This window comes from Sturnira hondurensis, unplaced genomic scaffold (genome assembly GCF_014824575.4).
Source record: "Sturnira hondurensis isolate 20B ecotype Veracruz unplaced genomic scaffold, ASM1482457v3 Scaffold0005329, whole genome shotgun sequence".
Taxonomy (NCBI): domain Eukaryota; kingdom Metazoa; phylum Chordata; class Mammalia; order Chiroptera; family Phyllostomidae; genus Sturnira; species Sturnira hondurensis.
In genome coordinates, this window is record NW_028077960.1 from 4,405,673 (window position 1) to 4,430,789 (window position 25,117).

Genomic DNA, 25,117 nt, shown 5'->3' on the forward strand with positions numbered 1-25,117 from the left:
TGATTGTTTGCTTAGTTCTTGTTTTTGTTGTTTTTCTTTTCTTTTAGGTTCATTTGTTGATAGTTGTGAGTTTGTTGTCATTTTATGGTTCATATTTTTTATCTTCTTTTTCTTAGATAAGTCCTTTTAACATTTCATATAATAAGGGCTTGATGATGATGAACTCCTTGAACTTGACCTTACGTGGGAAGCACTTTACCTGCCCTTCCATTCTAAATGAAAGCTTTGCTGGATAGAATAATCTTGGATGTAGGTCCTTGCCTTTCATGACTTGGAATACTTCTTTCCAGCCCCTTCTTGCCTGCAAGGTTTCTTTTGAGAAATCAGCTGATAGCCTTATGGGCACTGCTTTGTAGGTGACTGTCTCCTTTCTTCTTGCTTCTTTTAGGATTCTCTCTTTATTTTTAATTTTGGGTAACTTAATGATGATGTGTCTTGGTGTGTTCCTCTTTGGATCCAACTTCTTTGGGACTCTCTAGGCATCCTGGAATTCCTGAAAGTCTATTTCTTTGACCAGATTGGGGAAATTTTTCTTCATTATTTATTCAAATAAGTTTTTTTCAATTTCTTGTTCTTCCTCTTCTTCTGGGGCCCCTACAATTTGGATATTGGAACATTTCAGGCTGTCCCAGAGGTTTGTAAGAGTCTCTTCACTTTTTCAAAGTCTTGTTTCTTCATTTTTTTTTGGATAGATGTTTATTTTTTCTTTTTGTTCCAAATCATTGCTTTGAGTCCTGGTTTTCTTCCTGTCACTGTTGGTTCCATGAACATTCTGCTTTATTTTACTTTGGGTATCCTTCTTTTGTTTTTTCATTTTTGATCAAACTCAATCAGATCTGTGAGCATTTTGATTACCAGGGCTTTAAATTCTCCATCAGATAGGTTGGCAATCTCCTCCTCGCTTAGTTCTCTTTCTGAGGCTTTGCTCTGTTCTTTCATTTGGGCCATATTTCTTTGTCTTGGCACATCTGTTAAATTGTAGGCAGGCAGGCCCTTAGGTATTCCCCCAGGGAAGGGCAAACCTATTTGATGTGCTGTGGCACTGCCTGTTGGGGAGGGGCCAGAGAGGGAACAGTGCAGCTCACCTGCTCTAGTGGACTGTTCCATCAACTCTCGTGTGAGACTGGGAGTTTCTCCCATTGCCACAACTGCCAGTAATCCACAGCCACCTCTGAATCCCCTTAAGTCAGCCCCTCCCAAGCAGCCAAGGATCTGGGCAGCCAGCCCCACCCCCAGCCAGCCCTGCCCCCAAATTTCGCTGGGTAAGGTTATTCTGAGTCACCCGTTGGCCTCCCGCCTTGCCAGTCTGGTTGTTCTGGTTGATTTTTTCTTTAATTCCTTTGTTGTTAGAGTTCAATGCAGTTTGATTTTCTGATGCTTTGGTTGTTTATTGATTTCAGATTGGCTGCTATCCTTCTTTTGGTTGGGTGAGAAAGCCAAGTGTCTCTACCTATGCCTCCATCTTGGCCAGAACTCCTGTATCTCACCTATGGGTTGTGATTGTAGCAATTCTTTCATTGTTGTCCACTTCTAGATATTTGTTTATTTCCATTGTGATTTCCTTTTTCAAACTTAAGAAAGTACATTTATTGATTTTAGAGTGAGAGAAAGGAGGAGAGCGAGGGAAACATTGATGTGAGCAAGAAACATTGATTGGTTGCCTCCCCATATTTGCCTCAGTCCAAGATGAACCTGCAACCTAGGTATGTGCCCTGATCAGGAGGAGTCAAACAGCCTAACTTTTGGTGTACAGGACAGTGCTCCAACCAACTGAGCCACGTCAGCCAGGGCTTTATTGAGATTTTCTGTTTACCCATGTTTTTTAGGGAGCATTTTTAACTTCACAAGGGTAAAAAAAGTTTTCTAGATTCTTTTATTTTTATTGAATTCTACTTTAATTTCATTGTGTCAGGAAACATGGGCTGTTTGATAGCCTGAAATTTATTGGAACTTTCTTTAGACATAGTATTTGGTCATTTTTTGCAGATACTGTAGATGTATCTGAATACAAAACATTTTCTCATTTTGTTGTGTGTACTATCTAGATTTTACCCTAATGGTTTTTATATCAATGACCTTTATACAAGGGCTGTCCAGAAGGTATCCAGCCACGTAATATGAAAAATAGAGACAATTATTGAAGAAGATACAAGATACAAGAATCATTGTACATAGGTGAGTGGCACCTCAGTCCCCTTCAAAGTAGGCATCTTGGGACCTCACACAGTTCTCCAAATTGTCATTAGCTGTCTTGTTGTATTTCCCTGAATTTCATCCACAGTCTGAAATTTCTTCCCTTTGAAAGGTGATTTTAGTTTTGGGAAGAAACCGAAGTTATTAGAACACCAAGTCTGGGCTACAGTGGGGCCGAGTCACCTGGGCTGACTCACCAAATCTGGGCTATAGTGGGGCTGGGTCACAAAATCTGGTCTATAGTGGGACTGGGTGATTTCATGTTTTGACAAAAAACTCTGCACCAAATCTGACGCATTGGTTTTGATGCAGTGGTTTTGTTGTTGTGATGAAGCTGCCAATCACCAGTTGCCCATAGCTGTGGGCTTCTGAATCATCTGAATAGTTTCCGTGAAGGAATGTTCAAGCTTAATGCAAAATTTGATGCAGATTCATTGCTCTACTCTCTCAGTCATTTTGAATGTGACAAGCACCCAGTACACATGGTCACTCAATGGCACTCCCACTCCCATTGACTAGTACAGTGAAGTCATCCTTGTTCACATGTGCACATTCCAGTCTACTCTTCTTAGTTGCTGAGTTATATCAATGTCACACAAACTGTTCTTGTTATATTAACAATTGCTGGTCTTTTTCCAAAGACCTCATGTGTGTGTATGTGTGTGTGTGTATATATATATATATAAAATTGTTGTTCAAGTAGAGTTGCCTCCATTTTCACCCCATCATGCCACCCAATGCCAACCATTCCCATCCCCCACCCTCAAACCTACCCCCCTTGGCTTTGTCCATGTGTTCTTTATACATGTTCTTTGATGGCCCTTCCTCTATTTTCCCTCTCCCTCCTCCTCTCTGGTTACTGTCAGTTTTTCTTTATTTGTGTCTCTGGTTATATTTTGCTCAATTCTTGATTTTGTTGATTAGGTTCCACTAGGTGAGATCATATGGTATTTGTCTTTCACTGCCTGGCTTATTTACCTAACATAATGTTCTCCAATAGTTCCATTCATGCTGTCACAAAAGGTAGAAGCTTCTTCTTTCTTTTGTTGCATAGCATTCCATTGTGTAAATGTATCACTCTGTTTTTTGATCCACTCATTTACTGATGGGCACTTAGGTTGCTTCCAGCACTTGGCTACTGTAAATTGAGCTGCTATGAACACTGGTTTGTAGGTTCTTTTGAATTGGCCTTTCAGAATTCTTAGGGTATAATTCCAGCATTGGAATCGCTGGAGACCTGATATACTTTGAAATATTTTTTATTTTTCAATTACAGTTGACATATGATATTCTATTAGTTTCCAGAGTACAACATAGTGATTAGACATTTATATAGCTTATGATCACCCCAATAAGTCTAGTATCTGTCTGACACCATACATATTTATTACAATATTACTGACTATATTTCCTATGACAATGGCTATATATTTTTATTTCTGTGATTTCTACTTGGTCTCTTTTATTTAACTTTGATCTTGTTGTATTTCTATATTTGTTTCACAGTTTTTGGTCTTTTTTAGTTGTAATCCATGGTTCCATCATAGCTCCTTGTGTGTCCTAAGAATACTTGAAGTCTTTATCATACTATATTCTAAACAATCTGAAAGAAATTTATATTCTGATTGTTGAATTTGAATTTTTTCTGAAAAATATTTTTTACATGTTTAGTGTTCCTATTTGAAGGCACAACATTTTTTGTTGCCCTTCTTGTTTCTTTCTCTCCCTCTATGTTTATTCCATCTGTAGTTTGGGGGTTTTCTTACTTAGGCCAAAGGCCCTAGTTTAGGGTCAGGTCTCATAATATGGTATTTTAGATTTCCTGTTGTGTTATGCTATCAGGGAAGATCACAGTCCAGTTAATGAATCAATGGGCTGCTTGGTCAAACAACGTTGTATTTGTCTTCTTTTACCTCTTCGGGTCTGTGGTCCAAATAAGTTACAGCCCCAGTCCGTGTTTGGTAGTAGTTTGTGTTCGTTTTTTTCCGTAGGTCCCTAGTTTGAGCTAGAGCTGAGCTAGAGCTGTGAGCCCTGCTCTAGTCCATGCCAGTGACTAGATGCACTGTTAGTCCTTTTCACTCCACAGTTGTCTTCCTGTTTACCTCTGCTTACCTTTTAACTTAGGGCCCATTAGGTCTACGGCTTAACTTGAATTAGTAGCCTTGTGTTTTCTTATGTTTCTGGTCAGTGAAACTGCTTGCCTTGTTTTGACCTGAATTAATATAATCTCTCCCCCTATCCCTTCCTCTACCATGTAATGTGTTTGGAGCAGAGGGGATGTATTAAAGGGTCATTTATGGAGCTATCTCATTGAAAATCCACTTAGAGTTTTAAAGTAATTCTCTACAAGCAAAGAAAGAAGAAAATAGAGCATTCAGTTTATAAAGGAGCAACAAAAGGTTGTCTCTGTTTATAAGATCAGATCATTCTCTGCTAGCAAAGCAGAAATGTAGTTATAATTACTGCTTATTCTCCCCTAATAGCCAGGGTCTTTAGCACTACTTCCTTATTACCTAGCATCTTCCACTTTCAGACCTGCTTCCTTCTCTTCACTCCACTTAAAATTTCCATTCCCTGGCAAGTCATCAGTACTCAGCTCCTTGTCAATTTAGTCATATAATGAAGTATTCAAACTGAACTATAAATACAGTTTGTGTACTCATTGAGTCCTTGATTTGTCAACACGTGGGATATACTTTGTGTGTGAGTGGTGATGGGAGGAAGAGGAGTTAGATTTGATTGCATGTCTATTCTCACAACAAGACAAGGACCCAGAAACAGACTCAAGAGCCTCTGAAATGAGGCCGATTGGAATGAGGAGGCAGCAGTCATTCTGCCCGAAGTTCACCTGCTACAAGGAGGAGGCAACATGGGGAGAAGGGTTTTCTAAAGCAAAGTCAAAATGAGGTGCGTGCATATACATGTATTTGTATGTGTGTCTGTGTGTGTAGGTATGCACATCCATGTGCTGCTAAACTCCTTCCCTTCAAAATGACCGCAGAAGTACTAATCATCTGAGCTTCCAGTTACCACCTGGAAGTGTGGGAATTCCTGGTCAGGGACCAAGATTATAAGAACTACACAATTGTTCCATTTCTGTTTTGTCTTCTACAAAGGTTACTGATGATTCTCTAATTAACAAAAAAGACCCAAGGGCTTATCTTTAAGAACAGCAAGGGAAGAAGCTGGGCACTGTAGTCCATTCCATTGTCAGGCTTGGGAAGGAGAAGAACAGACCTCAATCAACAGAACAGTAGTTCCAGTTACTAAAGAACAAAATGAATGTCAAGAACCTCCTGCATGGAATCTGGTCGGGGTTTGAAAGGGTTATTTAACCATTAAATGTTCTATATAATTGTCAGAACCCTCCCCCTGCCACCACTTCCTTAATCTTGCAGAGTATATAAAACATGGTAAAATCCTTCAATTTTTGTCCACATATGTACTTAGGCTGAGGAAAGACCTTCACCCTCATTTGACCCAGTGAAACATTTGATGCCTAAGGAATTAAAAGAGCCACAGGCTTGTCAAGGATCTGATGGAAGCTGTGGCTCTCTTTACAGAAATGTGTAAACACGAGTTCTATATAGAATTTCAGAGAGTTTGTGGATGTCTAGTTAAGGTATTTATTTCCCAGTCAAAGAAGAAGCAAATGGATTTACAAAATATGCTGTGAAGGTTTCAAATGACCAATTCTCATAGGAAATGGGACCTTGTGGATTCCCCAGAATCCCCCCAGCACCTTTGGGTCATAGGCATTATTTCTATCAGTGTTCACTCCATTACTGGTAATGACCTCTTATTCAGATTCAACAGTATTGTCCAGGTACCTCCCTCCTGAGTGTACCCACAGACACACATAACAAAATTTTCAAACAGAATTAGATGACATTTTTCTCCATAGACCTCTTTGGTCCATGAGCTCCCTGATGCCTGAAGAGATTTCTGATCCACACACTGCATCTATTGGTAATTTCTTTCATTCATGACCCTAAAAACACCAATGTTTTCTTATAGAATTTTTCATAAGTGATATTTCATTACTTTTTTATGATTATTGTACATATTCTGGATCCAACACACACAGAGGACACTTCATCAGCTTTAATGCTGTCTCCTTCAGTAATATGGACATGATATCAGAAGAGTGTTTTAAAAAGAATCTGCACAATCATTTCCAACTCAGTTGGCTTCTTCCCCATCTTTAAGTCAGACAATAGTTGAATTTTCTTATCACCATCACATTTCTGTGTTTGCTATTTCTACATTTGGTAGTTTTTCCTCTCCATCACTTGAAGATCCCATCTCAGACCTTGTCCCTTCATTTTCAGCAGATGACAGTGTAGTCACTGGACCAATTCCTAGCCTTGACTTCTCTTTAGGAATCACAGTGACATTTCGATCAAGGGGAGGAGATTTGAAAGTTAAGTAATTGAGGAAGGAGATGATCCCTAGTAGAAGAGAAAATTTTGAGGTGAGTTTTTAAAAAATTTATTTATGTATTTTTATTTTAATTGTTGTTCAAGTACAGTTTTCTGTCTTTTACTCCCATCCCAGCCCACCCCTCAGTCCTCCCCACCTCCCTCCCATTTCCACTCCCCACCTCCCTCCCATTTCCACTCCCCACGTCCCACCCCCCCAGTTTTTGTCCATGTGTCCTCTATACTTGTTCCTGTAAACCCTACCCCTTTCCCCCTGAAATTCCCTCCCCTCTCCCTTCTGGTCACTGTCAGCCTGTTCTCTATTTCAGTCTTTTGGCTTTTAAAATTCTTTTTATCCTTTAAATACTCAGTTCAAAGGGTTTCTTTTCAGTGAAGCCAACACATCTCTCCCCAAGCAGTTACTTTACTTACCCTTGTGTGTTCCTATTTCATTATAGTATTTCTCACATGGTCAGGACAAAGCTTGAACTGCCTGGGTTCAAATCATAGATCCACTACTTTCTATGTGGCCTTAAGCAAGTCAATCAACCTGTCTATGAGTCAATTAGTGGCACAACAGATTACTAATTGTAAGTTTTCAGTTTCATACCATAATGCCTCTCAATGTATAAATGTTCTAAACAGGAACAGTCAGTACTTATATTTCTCCTCTATTTCAAGAAGTGCTTTCCCCCTCCATCCTTCTAGGATAAGGCAGGACTCACCAGAAAACATGTATAAGAAGTCACTCCACCAATTAAGATAATAGGCCCAGAGGAGGTCTGACTCCATGGCATCCCTGGTGTGCCAGTGAACCTGTGCCAGAAATAGGATGAGGCAGAAGAGCAAGCAGATGGCTAGGACCAGAAGAAAAGATGTCACAACCCATCAGTGTCTTCGGTCTGTCTTGACTACCAGCCCCACCACTTCTGCTTGCAGATGACATATATAAGGCAGGATCACATTTGGAAATTCACCAAGGTGGGGAAGAAATGGGGGCTTATACCTCTCCCTTAGCAAAAGTCACCTAAAATGTGTTGTATACAATAAGACGGGGTAGGTACCTAGCAACTTGATGTCATATTGAAGAGAAAAGGGGAAAAAAAAGAATATGAAAGCCCCACAGAGAAGGTTTGTTCCCTTGATAATTTTACCCCAGCATCACCTTGCCAGTCTGCATTTGTACCTGAGATGAAGCTGAGCATGGATACCTTCAGATCCAAGTTGGTGATCACGCTTCCTCTTCTAGGGAGGCAAGAGCTTAAGAGCCAGCCAAGAACAATTAGTATGGTGAGGACAGAGATTAAGAAGAAGGCCCTGGAATATTGGAGATAATCTGCCAAAGGGAAGGAGAAAGGAAAGGCTTGATTAGTCCAGTGGGGGACCTCTCTCAAGAAAACCAGATAGAGTCTCTGAAAAGGGAGTGAGGACTAAGCAGATGAAGCTGAGCTTGCTACGTGGCATCCAGAGAAACAATAAAGATCTTTCTTCTCAGCTCTTTATTGATACTTGGAATTTCTTTACTATGAAGAAGGCAAAGCCATCCTTGCAGAACTAAAGATGATATACAAGTAGTTCTGGATATGTTAACACATTGACTTAGATGTAAAATAGCTAATGAGAGGTATGAGTTTAACATTATAATACAGATGAAAATTTTTTCTTGTTCCTAATTCTAATTCTAAAAGTAGTAAATATTCAAAATAAAGACTGGAAAGACTACAAAACTACCAAAAAGGAGAAAGAAAATGAGCCATAATCCCACTTCCCAGAGATAACCTTTGGTAGTATTTTATTTCTTCCTAGTATTTTCTATCCTCTATGCATAGTAGATATAATACTCTGTATCATGTGATTTTTTTGTTTATATTATATGATAAGAATTTTCCCAGATCACACTGTAAACATCATTTTAATGGCTACAAGTCAGCATGTTATATTTTGATTAATGAATAAACCATTGTTGGAGTTTGTTTTTTTTCTCTTTCAAATGTATCTGACATGTATAAGCCTTGTCATCCTGTGACTAAAAAATGAAGTTACTTTTACTTTAACTCCTATTTTGTAATAATTTCATACCCTCAATTTACTGGATTGCAGGGATTTAACACCCCCCAACTATCTCCCATTCTTTTGAAATTTTCTCAAGGTCCTATCTCCTGTTTGTCTAAAGAGAAGTCTGCTAAAGTTCTTTCACTCCGAAGCCCTCACCCAAGTTCTATACACTCCTCTCCCCACTCCTCTTGGCTCCAGATCACTGGTCTCTTTGGTCCTGCCATTCACTTCCAATGGGATGTTGGTAAGAGAGAAAGAGGGGCATGCTAAACCTCACTCTCTGTTACCATATCTCTGATATGGAACAGATCCTTCCTGGCTTCTCAAAAAATATTTTAAGAAACAGAGGCTAACCTTTCCATCCTAGGCCTGGGAGAATGGCTCCTACAAAAAGAATGGAGAGAAGAAGGACTCTTCTGCCATCAGTGAGGTTGTGGTCAGAGAATGCACCATCAACATTCACAGGTGTAACCATGGAGTACACCAGTTTTTAGAAAATGTGCCACTCACTTTGAGCACTCAGATCTGGAAATTTGCCATGAAGAAAATGGGAACTCCAGATGTGCACTTTGACACCAGCCAGGCTCAACAAAGCTATCTGGGCCAAAGGAATAAAGAATGTCCCATACTGTTTCTGGGTGTGGTTGTCTAGAAAATGTAATGAGAGTGAAGATACACCAAACAAGCTCTATATGTTGGTTATCTACATACCTGCCACCACTTTCAAAAAGCTTACAAACAGTTAATGTGATGAAAACTAACTTCTGGTTTTTGAATAAATTTATAACACTGCAAAAAATACAAGCTAAATTGCAATTGCGAGATGATACAGCTTTTCTGAGATACCATAGACCCAGAGATTTCTTCAATACCCTTTGCAGGGTGCCTCCATGTCTAGCTTCTTTCCAGTCTCCGTGGAGCAGGAGCCAGTTAATCTCCACCAAGGAAAGCTCTCTAAGCACTTCTATGCCTAAAAATCCCAATCTAGCCTCCACGTAACCCAGAGACACAAAATTATGCATGCAAGATTATCCCACTCTGAGACCAGCATCTAAAAGTTCATTTGCTTTTCTAGAATTTACCAGTTACTAACACCAGCAAGAATAATGTCCATAAAAAGAAACTATACCCTTAGTCACAGATGTGAGTCACTCTTCAATTTAGCTACATTTAAACATAATAACCTAAGAGTAGCACATTTTCTAAAAACTGGGTCATACAGAATTAGCCGTATATGTAGCCAGTCAGAACCACCAGGCCAGACTAATCTTCATGAAGCTCAGTGACAGGCATCTTTTGAAGTATTTAGCACACAATCTCCCGTGAGCCTTAGCAGCCCTTGTTTATAGGCTGAGAAGCCTTAGCAATAGCCCCCTGAGTATAGCTAATTGAACTAAGGAGAGGATCTGACTCACGTTGGACAGATTTGATTCTTCTGCTTAGAAACTTGGATTTGGGACTGATTAATGCTAATTTCCTCTTTTGCTTGCTTGAACCAAGAATATATAAAGCTAGACTAGGATATTACTTTTTGGGCACTTACACACCAATAAATAGGAAAAACTGAGCTATTAAGGTAAAACAAAGCATAAACAAAATTGGGCAACATAGCAACTCTAGAGACACTGAGTGACTGGTGGGCTTGATCCAGTCTCCTCTAGAATCCTCTAATTCTAATCCCCAGCAAACTTTCTGACTTGGGGGTCTATGAGATTCTTCTGAATCCTTACAAATATGTTTGCTTTTTAGCTTATGCTAGTTCAAATTAGTTCTGATATTTAAAACATAAAGCACACTGTATAAGATATTCAGTTCAACTCCGGTATAAAATATGTTACAGTCCAGCTTTATTCTACTTTGAGGTGAAGATTGTGCTTTCATGCTTTGTTACAATTTTTATGTCATAGCTCATCATCTCTTGAAAACCAAATAAACAAAGTTACTCACAAATCCAAAGGAACGACTAAAGATTTCTGCATACAGCAGTCTGACCCCTCAAAGGAACAAAGTCTACTAGTCATAATCATATACCACAGATTACCTAGCCAAACTAAACATTTAGATTCAGACTCTAAAACAGCTGCACTGGTTTCTTTCATAGTTTTAAAAACTAATTTAACAAAACAAAAACAATGTCCCCAAACCTGAATTTAAACCTCTATCCCCTATAAAATTAAAACCTACTTCAGCTTTTAAATATCAATTTTGGTGAGTCTCTGGATGCTTTGAGACATTAACTGGACCTCTTCCAGGTGTTGGAATCACCTCTTTCCAGGGGGGAAGTGGAGGAAGTGACTGAAAGCCAGTCAAGAGCCAAGCAAGCAGCATTGTTCCCTCTCATACTCCTCCTCCACAAAGGGCACCACAATGTTGTAATGTGGGTTGCCCTCCCCTGGTGAACACCTAAGGCTCTGACCCTTACTATATAACAGGCATGCCAAAACAAAAAAAAAATATGGCCCAAATGAAAGAACAGATCAAAGCTCCAAAATTAGAACTAAGTGATGAAGAGATAGCTAACCTATCAGATGCAGAGTTCAAAACACTGCTAATCAGGATGCTCATGAAATGGTTGAGTATGGTCACAAAATAGAGGAAAAAGCAAAGGCTTTGCAAAGTGAAATGGAGGAAAACACACAGGGAACCAACAGTGAAGGGAAGGAAACCAGGAACCAACAGTGATGGTAAGGAAAACAAGACTCAAATCAACGATTTGGACCAGAAGGAAGAAATAAACATTCAAACAGAACAGAATGAAAAGTGAGAATACAAAAAAAATGAGAGGCTTAGGAACCTACAGAACAACTTTAAACATTCCAACATCCATATCATAGGGTGGCCAGAAGGAGAAGAGGAAGAGCAAGAAGCTGAAAACTCATTTGAAAAGATAATGAAGAACTTCCCCAATCTGGCAAAAGAAATGGACTTCCAGGAAGTCCAGGAAGCCCAGGGAATCCCAAAGCAGGTGGACTGAAGGAAACACACACCAAGGCACATCATAATTACATTACCCAAGATTAAAAATAACAAGAGAATCTTAATGCAGCAAAAGAAAAGGGCAGAGTAACCTATAAAGGAGTTCTCATAAAACTATCAGCTGATTTCTCAAATGAAATCTTGCAGGCAAGTCAGGGCTAGAAAGAAGTATGTGAAGGCACAAAAGACAAGGACCTACTTCCAAGATTATTCTACCCAGCAAAGCTATCATTTAGAATGGAAGGGTAGGTAAAGTGCTTCCCAGATAAGGTCAAGTTCAAGGACTTTCTCATCAATGAGCCTTTATCATATGAAATGTTATAGGGACTAATTTAAGAAGAAAAAGGATGATCAAAACTATGAACACTAGAAGGGCAACAAACTCACAACTATCAACCACCAAACCTAAAAACAAAAACAAACCAAGCAAACAAGTAGCACAGGAACAGATTCGCAGAAATGGAGATCACATGGAGGGTTATCAGCAAGGAGGGGGAGGGGAGAATGGGGGAAAATATACAGGGAATAAGAAGCATAAATAGTAGGTGGGAAATAGACAGGGGGAGGTTAAGAATAGTATCAGAAATGGGGAAGCCAAAGACTTACATGTACAATTCATGGACATGAACTAAAGTTGGGGAATGCTGGTGGGAGGGGAGGGGTACAGGGTGGAAGGGAATAAAGGGGATAAAAAATGGACCAACTGTAATAGCATAATCAATAAAATATATTTTTTAAAGAAAAAAATGGGCAGAGGACCTGAACAGACACTTCTCCAAGGAGGACACAAAGAGGGCCCAGAGATATATGAAAGGATGCTCAGCATCATTAGCCATCAGAGAGATGCAAATTAAAACCATAATGAGATACCACTTTACACCAGTCAGAAAGGCCATCATAAACAAACCAACAAACAACAAGTGCTGATCAGGTTGTGGAGAAAAGGGAACTTTAATACACTGTTCATGTGCAGACTGGTGCAGTCAATATGGAAAACAGTATGGAATTTCCTTAAAAAAACTAAAAATGGAACTGCATTTTAACCCAGCAATTCTACTACTGGGATTATACCCTAAGAATTCTGAAAGACCAATTGAAAAGAACCTATGCACTCCAATGTTCATAGCAGAACAATTTACAATAGCCAAGTGCTGGAAGCAACCTAAGTCCCCATCAGTAAATGAGTGGATCAAAAAACTATGGTATATTGTCCTGGCTCATGTGGCTTAGTGGACTGAGTGCCAGCCAGTGAACCAAAGGATCACTGGTTCGATTTCCAGTCAGGACACATGCCTGGGTTGCACACCAGGTCCCTGGTAGGGGGTACACAAGAGGCAACCACACACTGATGTTTCTCTCCCCCTCTTTCTCCCTCCCTTCCCCTCTAAAAATAAATAAATAACATCTTTTTAAAAACTATGGTACATTTACACAATGGAATACTACACAACAGAAAAAAGGAACTCCTACCCTTCATTACAGCATGGATGGAACTGGAGAGCATTATTCTATGTGAAATAATCCAGGAAGTGAAAGACAAATACCATATGATCTCACCTATAAGTGAAACCTAATCAACAAAACAAACAAATGAGCAAAATAGAATCAGAGGCATGGAAACAAGGAACAAACTGAGAGTGACCAGAAGGGGGTGGCGAGGAGGATGACAGGAGAAAGAAAGGGAAGGGGCAAGCCAAGGAACATAAGTAGAGGACTCATGGATATGGACAATGAGGAGAAGAACTGAATGGGGGAATAATGGGTGTGAGCCATGGAAAAGCAATAGGGAAAAAGGCAGGGCAACTGTAAATAAACACCAATTAAAAAAAAGAGTCTAATCAAATTTACAAAGACCTTATAGTGAAGGATTCTGGTGTTCTGATATAAGTCAAGGTTAGCCTCAGTCCAAAGGAAGATATATCTCTAGCAGGTCATTGTGCAAAATTTTTTTAAAAAGCACAAAAATGTTTCTGTTAAAATATGTGAACAATGAACTCAAAATTGGTAAAACAGAAAATAGCAAGTGTTGGGCTGCTTCCCATATTGGTCTTTTAATAACAATAGGAGTGGAGGGAGTGGTGGAGTACAAATGGAGACAACTATACTTGAACAACAATAAAAAATAATATAAATAAATAAAAATGAAAAAAGAACAAAAACCCAATAATATGAAAAATGTAATTATATGCCAAATTTTTTCTTGTACCCAGACATAAAAAGTAAATAAATTAAAAAAGATTCAATGCAATTCCTATCAAGATTTCATGACATATTTCACAGAACCAGAAAAATATTCCAAAAGTTTATATGGAACCACAGAAAATGCTAAATAGCAACAGTGATCCTGAGAAAAAAGAATGAAATTGGTAGACTCATGCTACATAATGCCAAACTATACTTTAAAGCCACAATAATCAAAACAGTGTGGTATCGACATGAAAACAGACACATAGATTAGTGGAATAGAATAGAGAGCCAAGAAATAAAACCCCAGCTTTCTAGCTAATTGATATTTGACAAAGGATATGAAAACATACAATGGCTAAATACAGTTTATTCAATAATATGATATTGAAAAAATTGGACAGATATGGACAGAAATACGAAACTAGATCACCCTCTCATGCCACACATAAGAAAAATTCAAAATGGATTAAAGAATTAAATGTTAGACTTGAAACCATAAAAAATCTTATAACAAAACATAGGCAGTAAAAATCTTTGACATTGGTTGTAGCAATATTTTTTCTCATATATCTCCTTAGACAAGGGAAACAAAAGAAAAAAATAAACAATTGGAATACATCACCTAAAAAGGTTTTGCAAGGTCAAACAAAGCATCAAAAATGAAAAGGCAACCCCTTGAATGGGAAAACACATTCACTGATACATCTGATAAGGTATTTAATATGAAAATTTATTAAAACTTATAAAACTCAATCCAAAACCAAATACACAATTCAACTTAAAAATGTAGAAAGGACCTGAAATACACTTCTCCAAAGAGGACAAACAGGTGGCCAATAGGCATTTGAAAAGATGCTCAATGTCAAACCATCAGCAAAATGCCCATTAACTCCACAATGAGATATCATATGACACCTCCTCAGAATGGGATCATCAATAAGTCAATAAGCAACACGTGCTGGTGAGGATGTGGAGAAAGGGGAACTCTTTTGCACCATCGATGGGAATGTAGATTGGTGCAGTCACTTTAAAATCTTTTATAAAAGGTTTTATTTTATTTATTCTTAGAGAGAGGGGAAGGGAGGGAGAAAGAGAGGGAGAGAAACATCAATGTATGGTTGCCTCTCACGTGGCCCTCACTGAGGACCTGGCCCGCAACCCAGGCATGTGTCCTGACTAGGAATTAAACTGGCAACCCTTTGGTTCACAGACCGCACTCAATCCACTGAGCTACAGTAGTCAGGGCTGGTGCAGCCACTGTAGAAAACAGTATGGATTTACCTCAAAAAATTAAAAACAGGACTCCCTTTTGACTCAGCAATTCTGTTCTGAGGGTTTATCCAAAGAAACCCGAAACACTAATTCAAAAGAATATATGCACCCCTATGTTTACTGCTGTGTTATTTACAATAGCCAGATTTGGAAGCTGACTTAGTGTCCATCAGTAGAATGGAATACTATTTGGCTGAAAAAAAGAAAAGAAAAGAAAATGTTATCGTTTGTGACAGCCTGGATGGACCTGGAGAATATTATGCTAGGTAAAATAAGTCAGTGAGAGAGAAAGAGAAATATCATATGATTTCACTGATATGTGAAATCAAATGAAGAAACTTAACTAAAAAGCAAAAGAGAAACAAAAATCAGAGAGAGAAGGCTGACAGTTCTAGGTAGGGGATGCACTGCAGTGTGGTGGGATCAAACAAACAAAACAAGAACTCATAGACCTGGAGAACAAGGCAGTGATTGTGGGGGGAGTGTGTCGGGGGAGGTGGAGGGGAAGGGGGATAAATGGTAATGGAAAAAATACAATGAATGAATGAATGAATGAATGAATGACAGTTTTCACAAAGCTTAGCCAGCAAAATTTCAAAATCTTAGAAATTCTTCCTATCAAGATAGTGGCATAGGTAGTAAACATGGCTCACTTCCTCACGAAACCACATCAAAATTACAACTAAAATATAGAACATCCATCACTCAGAACTGTCAGAAATCTAGTTGAATAGAAGTCTGATGACTACGAATTAGAGAAACCATACCCATCCAGACTGGTAGGAGGGCCAGAGATGCAGAACAAGATGATCCCACAACCATGTATGGCGGGTAAAAATTCAGAAGGGATATCTCAGGAATGAAGAGTCCCAGCCCCACACCAGGCCCCTCCGGCCTGGATTCCATGCCAGGAAAATAAGTCCCCATAACTTCAGGCTGCAAAAATCAGTGGGGATTGAGTCAGTGGAAGACACTTTTGCAGTCACTGGCAGTTCCTCTCAAAGAACCCACAAACAGACTTTCTCAGACTTATGCCCTCTAAGCTCCAGCACCAGGGTAGCAGCTTGAATATGAAATGTTAAAGGGACTTATCTAAGAAAAAGAAGATAAAAAAACATGTACAGGCCCTGGCTGGTGTAGCTCAGTGGATTGAGCATGGGCCTGTGAACCACACGATCGAGGTTCGATTCCCATTCAGGGCACATGCCTGGGTTGCAGGCCAATTCCCAGCAGGGAACTCACGAGAGGCAACCATACATTGACATTTCTCTCCTTCTCTCCTTCCCTTCCCCTCTAAAGATAAGTAAATAAAATCTTTAAAAAAACATGTACAGTAAAATGATAGCAAACTCACAATTATTAACAACCACACCTAAAGCAAAAACAAAAACAAACTAAGCAAACAACTAGAACAGGAACAGAACCACAGAAATGGAGATTACATGGAGGGTTAGTAACAGGACAGTAAGAGGAGAGAAGGGGAAAAGGTACAGAGAATAAGTAGCATAGATGGTAGATAGAAAATAGATGGGAGGAGGGTAAGAATAGTATGGGAAATGTAGAAGCTAAGGGACTTATATGTATGATACATGGACATGAACTAAAGAGGGGGAAGGTGGGTGGAGGAGTGTAAAGAGGGGGAAATGGGACAACTGTAATAGCATAATCAATAAAATATATTTTTAAAAAAAGAGAGAAAAGCAGTTTGGTACCTACAAGGCAGTTCCCATAAGACTGTCAGTTTCTCAAAAGAAACTTTGCAGGCTACAAGGGATTGGCAAGAAACCCCTTCAGAATCATGACAAGAAGGGACAAAGTCATGACTATTCAAAGTCATGAAAAGCAGGAACCTACAGCCAAGACTGCTCTATCTGGCAAAGATATTTAGAACCTAAGGGCAGATAAAGAGCTCCCCAGCCAAAAAAAAAAAGAGCTAGATGAATTCATCATCACCAAATCATTATTGTACGAAATGTTAAAGGGACTTACAAAAGAAGAAGATCAAAACTGTGAACAATAAAATGGCAATAAAAACATATCAACAATTGAATCTAAAAAACAAACTAAGCAAACAAGAACAGAGACAGAATCATGGGTACAGAGAAAAATCTGATGGTTGCCAGACAGGTGGGAAATTGGTGAAGAGGTGAGGGGATTAAGAAGTACAAATAGGTCCTTAAAGAATAGCCATGCTGATGTAAATGGAGTAGCCAAAGAACTTACACACATGACCCATGGACATTAACACTGATGTGGGGTTGCCTGAGGGAGCAGGGGTGCTGGGTGGAGAAGGGCAGAGAGGGAAAAATTGGGACAACTGTAATAGCATAATCAATAAAATATAATTAAAAAAATCTTAGAACCTAAGTTATAAAAGATCATATTTGTACACAAGAGTAAGAAACATGGTCCAGGGAGAGGAGTGCCCCAGATAGACAGAACATCCACCTGGGTCACCTGTATCCAAACATTTCTGAAGCTTTCCTTAATGATACATTGTAATGTGAACTTAGGTTGAAGGAGTAGCCAGGCAAGCCCCCCAGTGTTGTGAAGACAATGGATCTAATATCCTGGGAAGAGAGGTGATGTCACTTTTAATTTGGAGAGAAAGAAGTCCAAATCACTTGAAAAACTTGGTAAGGTCCTTGCTGGTGTTCTCAGGATCATCCCAGTCAGTGATTCTGCACTTCAGAGCACCATCAGGTAGGATGTAAAAGCTACCAAGCCTGGAAGAGACACTAATCAACCAAAAAGCAGTGGTGTTTTTCAATTGGCAGTTTGTAACTGATGGACAGTATCTCCTTCTACTGTTGTGAAAGTAAAGCTTGCCTGGGAGGTTGTGGAAAGTGGGAGAGGCAGGGCTATAAGCCACCAGCTCTTGTGAACAAACAGGCTCGGTTAACAGTATACACTCTCCTTTAGAGCTATCAACCCCCTGAAAGGGAGCAGTGGGAAAGCCAAGATGACATTAGAAGAAAGAATCAGAGGAGAGAAGCCAGCACCTGCTACTCAGCGGTTCCAAAGAGATTTGGTGGCGGGCTCCCTCACCGCACCCTGTGTTCTTCACCAAAGATCAAAACCAGGATAGAGAGGCAGGGTTTCAATACGATCTAGCCCTTTTTAAACTGTGAAGGAGCTAGACTTTGTGGGTGGCTGTGGGGTGTGGATGTTGATTATGAGGATGACGGTGGTACTATTGGAGACAAAGCTGGGGGATTAGCCTCTTTATTTAGGCAAATCTAACCTGCACACGGCTGCTATTGTGCCTTCATTCCAGGTACAGGAGGCCAAGACAAAAACTTCCTCAGAGGAAATGCACACAGGAGGTGGTTTGGAAAAGGTCCTGGATGGAGACATAGCACCCTGTAGAGGAAGCTGTAAAATCTGCCTAGTGTCTGGGTTTCCTGGTGACAGAATAAAGCTTCTCCAACAACCTGGTGATGTTTAATGTATAGTGTCCCTGGGGCCCTGGCCTGCAGTGCTCAGTGCCTCTACTAAAACAGCTACCTTATCTTCCCCACCCTCCGCAGGACAGTTGAAGTTACTCTCTGTGGCAACGTCGTCTTTACACTCTGATCTCACCTACACTCCAAGGGAATGAACAGAAGTCTATTCCACACTTCAGACCTAATAACAAATGTGAGGGATGGCGTCCTCCACTCCCCAACCCTTCTGCATCCCATCAGCAACGGCTACAGCAGAGTCTAACAGGCATCTAGAACCTGCTGAGGTCAGAGCCTGGGGCACAGTGGTCAGGAGCAAGTCCGGGACAGAGGACCATGAGCACACACACAACTTGAGCCCACAAGAGACGCAGCCTCTGTGGAACTCCCAGAAATGACAGGGAACACCACAGGAGCGGGGGCTAAATTCTTGCAATCCAATAGGTAAAAGTTTAAAGTTCTTGAATTTGGATAATAATGGATTTGGGTAATAATAATGTATTGCTGTCACAGACTGATGAAGCCTTGGCATATGAATTATATTTTGGGAATTCCTTATGAGAGCTGAATTACAGACTAAACCTAGAATTAGGACTAGTTAACATTGGAAATAGGGGGGTGGGACTTAGAGTTGTGTACATAGAGGACTTAGTTGACTTTCTCTAAACCACAGGTGGCAAACACACAGCCCTCCACCTCGTTTTATCCAGCTTGGCACCTGCTTTCTACCTGAAACAAGCACTGAGGTGTTACTTAACTGTTAAGGAATAGTTACATTTATATAGTCGTGAAATGACATTCAGCCCTTTGAAGCAACTGCAAGGCTGATGTGCACCCTCCCCCCCGCTGGTGAACATGAAGTTGCACACCCCTGCTCTACACCATTAACATTTGGCTTCGGGTGAATTCAAGGCTCTGAAAAAACTAACTGCTACTTTGAATGACAAAATATCAAGATTCTGACTCATTAAAAATTTAAACAATAATCTCAAATCCTGAGTTTTAGCCTGGGAACAGTTACACATTTGAATACTAATCACATTGCTTCACAGTAACAGCTTGTAAATGACAAAAGACTTCTTCCCAGAGAGTAAAGACAATATCAGCTCATTGTCTGGGAGAAGAAACATCCTGAGATAGAAGAGAGAGGGGCACACTGAGGACACCAAAGATAGGATGGCTACAGTCACAATTTGGCAAGACCCACTCTGAACTTAGAGATGTGAGGGCCACAAGATCTTGGAGGAAGAAAGATGAAGGACAATGTGGTAGAAAGCTCTGAAACTGTGGGGCCTGTGGCATTTCACTTAGCGACACTCACAGGGTGGCTTGGGTGTGTGGCTCCAGCACAGCTCGTGGTTGCATGAGATCCAGAGTCCCGAGTAGAGCTGAAGACCATTCTTGATCACCAGGAACTGCACCCAGTTCAGTGGGGACACGAAGATCAGCATTAGGAGGCTAAACCCACAGAGGCTGCCACAGAACATTCGGATGTAGGTGTGTGTCTGATCCACATGCTGCTGCCGCCTCTGGGGTGGCATCGAGGCACTCGGATGTTTGTTGGTGGGGAGGGTAGGCTACAAGGATGAGGGAAATATTGCCTACCCAAAAAGATAACCCTGGATCCCCAGGGTCGCCTACTCTTCTGTGCCTTGAGTGTCCCCATGTGTGTTTGATTTGTGGGCATCTACCCTTATCCCTTCTATAAAACACAAAAGGGTCATCTTTTCTCTGTTTTTAGGACACTCTACCTAGGTCCACCTTTAAGTCAGTCCTCTTCCTTCCATCTGACCTGTAATTAGGTACCTCCTCACCCTTTGGTATTTCCTGTTTCCCTTAAGTTTGGGAACCTCAGGACTGTAGAAGGTCAAGACTAATTGTTCCCTCCTCTCCATCTTGGCAGCCAGTTCACTCTCTAACTGTCACGGAATTTGCGTCAGCACCTCCTCACAAATGCTGGCAGAATCGAAAGGGGTCAGAACCCACAGTCCCTATCCCGTGTATGAGTGGCGCTCCCCACCCACCCTTCTCTGACTCCTCCCAACTCCTTTATTAAATAAATCTGCAAGCCTTTTGTCAGCAGTTGCTGTGTGTTAGGCTTTGTGTTAGGTCCTGGGACATAAAGATGAATCAGACAGTTTTCTTTTTTCAATAATTTTAAAAATTGTTGTTCAAGTGCAGGTGTCTCCCTTTCCCCCCAAGACACAGTTTTCTAATAGCAAATAAAAAAAGTGTACCTCACACATCTCCAGGACTCAGCTTGTGGTTATCATTAGGATGGTACATATGGTTTTAATATGCTGATATACTCATACACTAGTGGTCCAGAATCCATGCTCTTGCCCAGCTCCAAGAGGAAAGTCCCAGGTGTATCACAGCAGGCTCATGAACTAGTTTGTCAGCCACAATTCTTCATGTCGCTTTCACCCTTTTCTTCCCTTCTCGCTCTGGTCCCCTCTCTTTAATGCCCTCTGTTCATGAAGTCATTAAAGGGTGCTACCACCCTGCCACGGCTCCTGCTGATAGGACCCACTGTGAAAATGCCGGCATTCCTACCCCAGGGGCTACCAGCCAATGTGCTGAAAGCTGCCATCGAGGTGCTGCAGCAGTGTGGGTTCTATGTGGAAGTGAGGACAATGACCTTCCCTGGGTCCACAGCCAGCATGACCTGTGGCCCAGAGTACCGCAAAATATCCTTTTCAGACAACCCAGAGTTGGTCCTAACTCCTTTCCCTACAAGATCGCAAAATCAGTCCAAGATGCTGAACAGATGGCACCCTGTTCCACAGTATAGACATTGATTCAAAGAAATACCCACTTGGATCACCAGCTCTTATTTTCCACAATCAGATCAACTTGGATTCCTACACTGGGGCTGAATCAGAATGCCCTTTCACACTGTGCTAGCACACCCTTATCCCTGCCCCGCTCCCCGCGCACCCCCCCCCCCGCCCCCGGTGGTGGGAACTGCTGGCAGTAGCCAATATCATGTCTATGCTTTGGTACAAAGTCCCCCTCCTGCAAAAGTGTTATTTGACTTTCTGTCTCTTCATACTTAGCCTAGTGCCTGGAAGAAATAGTGTTCTATGTTGAATGAATGAGTCAACAATACATTTTTATATAAAGTACAAAGGTTAATGCTGAGTACAGAATGGTTGATATTGTCAGAAGACAGTTAGGGAAAGTTTACTGGGTGGGGTGCTGTCTTAGCTGGATTTTAAAGGAATTTGCCAGTTAATCAAAGTAGAAGGACTTTTGGAGCAAAGAGAATAGTAGGTCTTGGCAGGAATCCATGTACAGCATGTAGTTCTGAGGGCAAAAGAAGCAGTGTGGTTCTACTAGGCACAAAAATCAAAGGTAAGTGTTGAAGGTTGCTGATACAGTCAAGGACTAGACCACAAAGAGTCTTTTATGCCATGCTATATGATTACACAGGTGCCCCCCCCACCAAAAAAAAGAGAATGATCTTCTGGAGGGCAGGCCTCTTGCAGTACAGGCTTCCCCTACTAGGTGAGTGTTCTAGGAACCCATCTCTATCAGGGTACCTGCTGGTGTTGTTGTGAGAGGCTGCGTTCAGCTTCAGTGAATTATTTTGGAAAACTCTTTCAATGTGTTTGCCCACTTCATGATGGGAGATTTACAAGTACACCTGCTCACAGAGTATTCAGAAGTTTTTGACAAAGAACAGTAGGACCCCCTTGCCCCACCCTCCCTATTCACCTGATCTCACCTTGAGTGACTTTTTGTTTCCCTGGATGAAAAAATCCTCAAAGGGAAACATTTTGCTGATGTGGAAGAGGTGAAACAAAAAAGGGCAGAAGCACTATAAGCCATTAAAATTAATGAGTTCAAAACTGTTTTGAGCACTGGAAAAAACATCTCAATAGGTGCATTGCATCAAATCAAGAGTATTTTGAAGGTGATTGAAGCTTAAACATGTAAGAATAAACACAAATTTTATAAACAAATTCTGAGGTTTTCGGGGGTACCCTCCATTTATTGTGATATCCCAAATCTTGGAATACTCTAGCCTTACTGACATGATTATAGGAAAGACTTTTCCACCTATAGCCAACTGGTTTGTACACCATAACTATTAAACACATGTGTTGGCTAGAGAGCTAGATACAAAGTTTGGATTAACAGGCCTGCATTTTAATCCTGGCTCTAATACTTACTTAGTTCCAACACTTACTGTCTAGGTTCCTTTGAGAAATTTCCTTAATCTCACTGACCTTCAGTTTCTTCATTTCTAAAACGGGGATAACAATCATTCCTATCTCAAAGAAGTTTTGTGAAGATTAAATGAGATAATACACATAAAACTCTTTACACAGTGCCTTAGGTACTCAATCAACTCTATTCTTGATGGATATTGATATTATTAATAAATGTATTATCTGTGTCAAGCAATTATTAGTGCTCAGTAAACATTCTTACTTTTTAAACTCTCTTTGCAAGTTTGCTCGAGCCTGGCTTTGGCACAGACTATTCTGAGGCAGATGAAACACTAAAGTTAATGGAAAAGATGTCACCCCTTAGCCTTTCACTAGTAGCAGTAAACAAGTACATTACCAAAGAGATGATTTGGACATAATGCGGGGTCATGGGTATTTTGTGAATAGTATCTGCTTTGGTAAATGATGCAGCTCTCCAGCTATGAAAGGAACAGGTCCGGCACCATCCAACTCTCAGACCTACTTCAGGCCTACCCAGAGGTAGGAGGAATGTTTAGCCAGTGGGAACCAGCTAGGACCTTCGATACATATGACAAAATGAGCATTTCTTTATACCTGGTCGCTGTGTATATTGCCATTTGCCCACTTTCAAAAGCAATTTTGGGTCCCTGGCTTGTGTGGAAGCATTGCCCCTGAACCTGTGGGCAAGCACAGCGGCCCCTGGAATCCAGGGGGCATGGCCAAGAGCAGACTCACAGCCACCAGCAGACCCAGAGCCATGAGGACTGACCCAACACTACCTGGATCTGCTGCTGAAAGATTGTGGAGACTATTTATATTTCCTGCTGCCTCTGGAGGAATCCCAGAGCTCTGTTTCTGTCCTGAGGCCATTCAATGTGGACCATGTCTTAGGCAGGTTGAGGACTCACGCAGGTCTTTGAGAAAACAGCTTGAGACAGAGACTTCTGGCCAAGATGGAGGTGTAGGTAGACATACTGTGCTTCCTCGCACAACCAAAAGAAAGAAAACAACAACAAATTTAAAAACAAAAAACAACCAGAGCTGACAAAAAATCAAACTGTATGTGAGTCCGACAACCAAGGAGTTAAAGAAGAAACATTCATTCAGACTGGTAGGAGGAGCAGAGATGGGCAGCTGGGCAGAGAGGACTTGTGGCAAGGCGGTGGCTGGCAGACAGGGCAGTCCCACATTTGCCTGCAGATAAACCTGGAGGAACAACTGGGGAGTGAGACAGACCACACAATCCAGAGTTTCAGTGTGGGGGAATAAAGCCTCAAACCTCTGACTAAAAAAAACCTGTGGGGGTTGAGGCAGCAGCAGGAGAAACTCCCAGCCTCACAGGAGAGTTCACTGGGGAGACCGACAGGGTCCTAGAATGTACACAAATACATCCAACCAGGAATCAGCACCAGAAGGGCCCAATTTGCTTGTGGGTAGCGGGGGAAGTGACTTCCAGAAAGTCCAGGAAGGTCAGAGAGTCCCAAAGAAGGCAGACCCAAATAGGAACACACCAAGGCACATCATAACATTACCCCAAATTAAAATGAAGGAGAGAATCCTAGACCCAGGGCTTCCCTGAGGAGGGCTTTCCCTTTCCTCCATCATGCTTGTCAGCCAGCTCAGTGTCTCTACCCAGGGTGGGTTTCCTGGGCTTTGCTACCTCAGTTGCCAGGGCAACACAATGCTAGGACGCTGGTTTCTTCACCCTTTACCCCAGGGTACGAAAACCTTCCACCCCCCGCCCTGCCGCCTCTGGCATTTTCCCTAGCCCTTCCTTCTACTACAACACAGGATCTGCTTTGTCACCTTGAGGTCCCTACCTTCTCTCCAAGGATCTCGTCAGATCCCTCCATAAAAATCATTTTGCAACATATACAAGGATCAAATCATTTCATTTACATCTGAGACTAATACAATGGTACATGTCAAGTATAACTCAGTAAAATTTAAAAAAGGTTTTTACTTTTTGGAATTTATGAATATTTGTCTTTTTGGTAGTTTTTCTCAACGTCCCAGGGGCATTTGAAAAAAATGTGTAGCTCAGTGGTTAGGCACTGGCCTATGAACCAAAATGTCACTGATTTAATTCCTAGTCAGGGCACATGCCTGGGTTGCAGGCCAGGCCCTCATTTTGGGGCAGGCCAGAGGCAACTAATTGATGTTTCTACTGCACATCGATGTATAAGATATAACATTTTAAATCTAGCCCTGGCTGGTGTAGCTCAGTGGATTGAGCGAGGGCCTGTGAAGCAAAGGGTCACCGGTTCGATTCCCAGTCAGGGCACCTGCCTGGGTTGCAGGCCAGGTCCCCAGTAGGTGATATGTGAGAGGCAACCACACATTGATGTTTCTCTCCCACTTGCTCCTTCCC

At 41.1% G+C, this 25,117-nt stretch overlaps 1 protein-coding gene across 3 annotated transcripts in view; it reads right to left on the bottom strand.

Annotated features, from left to right (window-relative positions):
• Positions 1-4,462: 4,462 nt before the first annotated feature.
• Positions 4,463-25,117, bottom strand: part of TMEM202 (transmembrane protein 202) — a 31,682-nt gene continuing 11,027 nt past the window's right edge. For all 3 annotated transcript variants that reach the window (XM_037047106.1, XM_037047104.1, XM_037047105.1), the window contains 3 exons: positions 7,801-7,950; positions 7,340-7,471; positions 4,463-6,644 (listed from right to left, as the gene is read on the bottom strand). In XM_037047106.1, the coding sequence (XP_036903001.1) occupies positions 6,433-6,644; positions 7,340-7,471; positions 7,801-7,950 (494 nt within the window). In that variant the 3' untranslated portion in view covers positions 4,463-6,432. The remainder of the gene's footprint in view (positions 6,645-7,339; positions 7,472-7,800; positions 7,951-25,117) is intronic.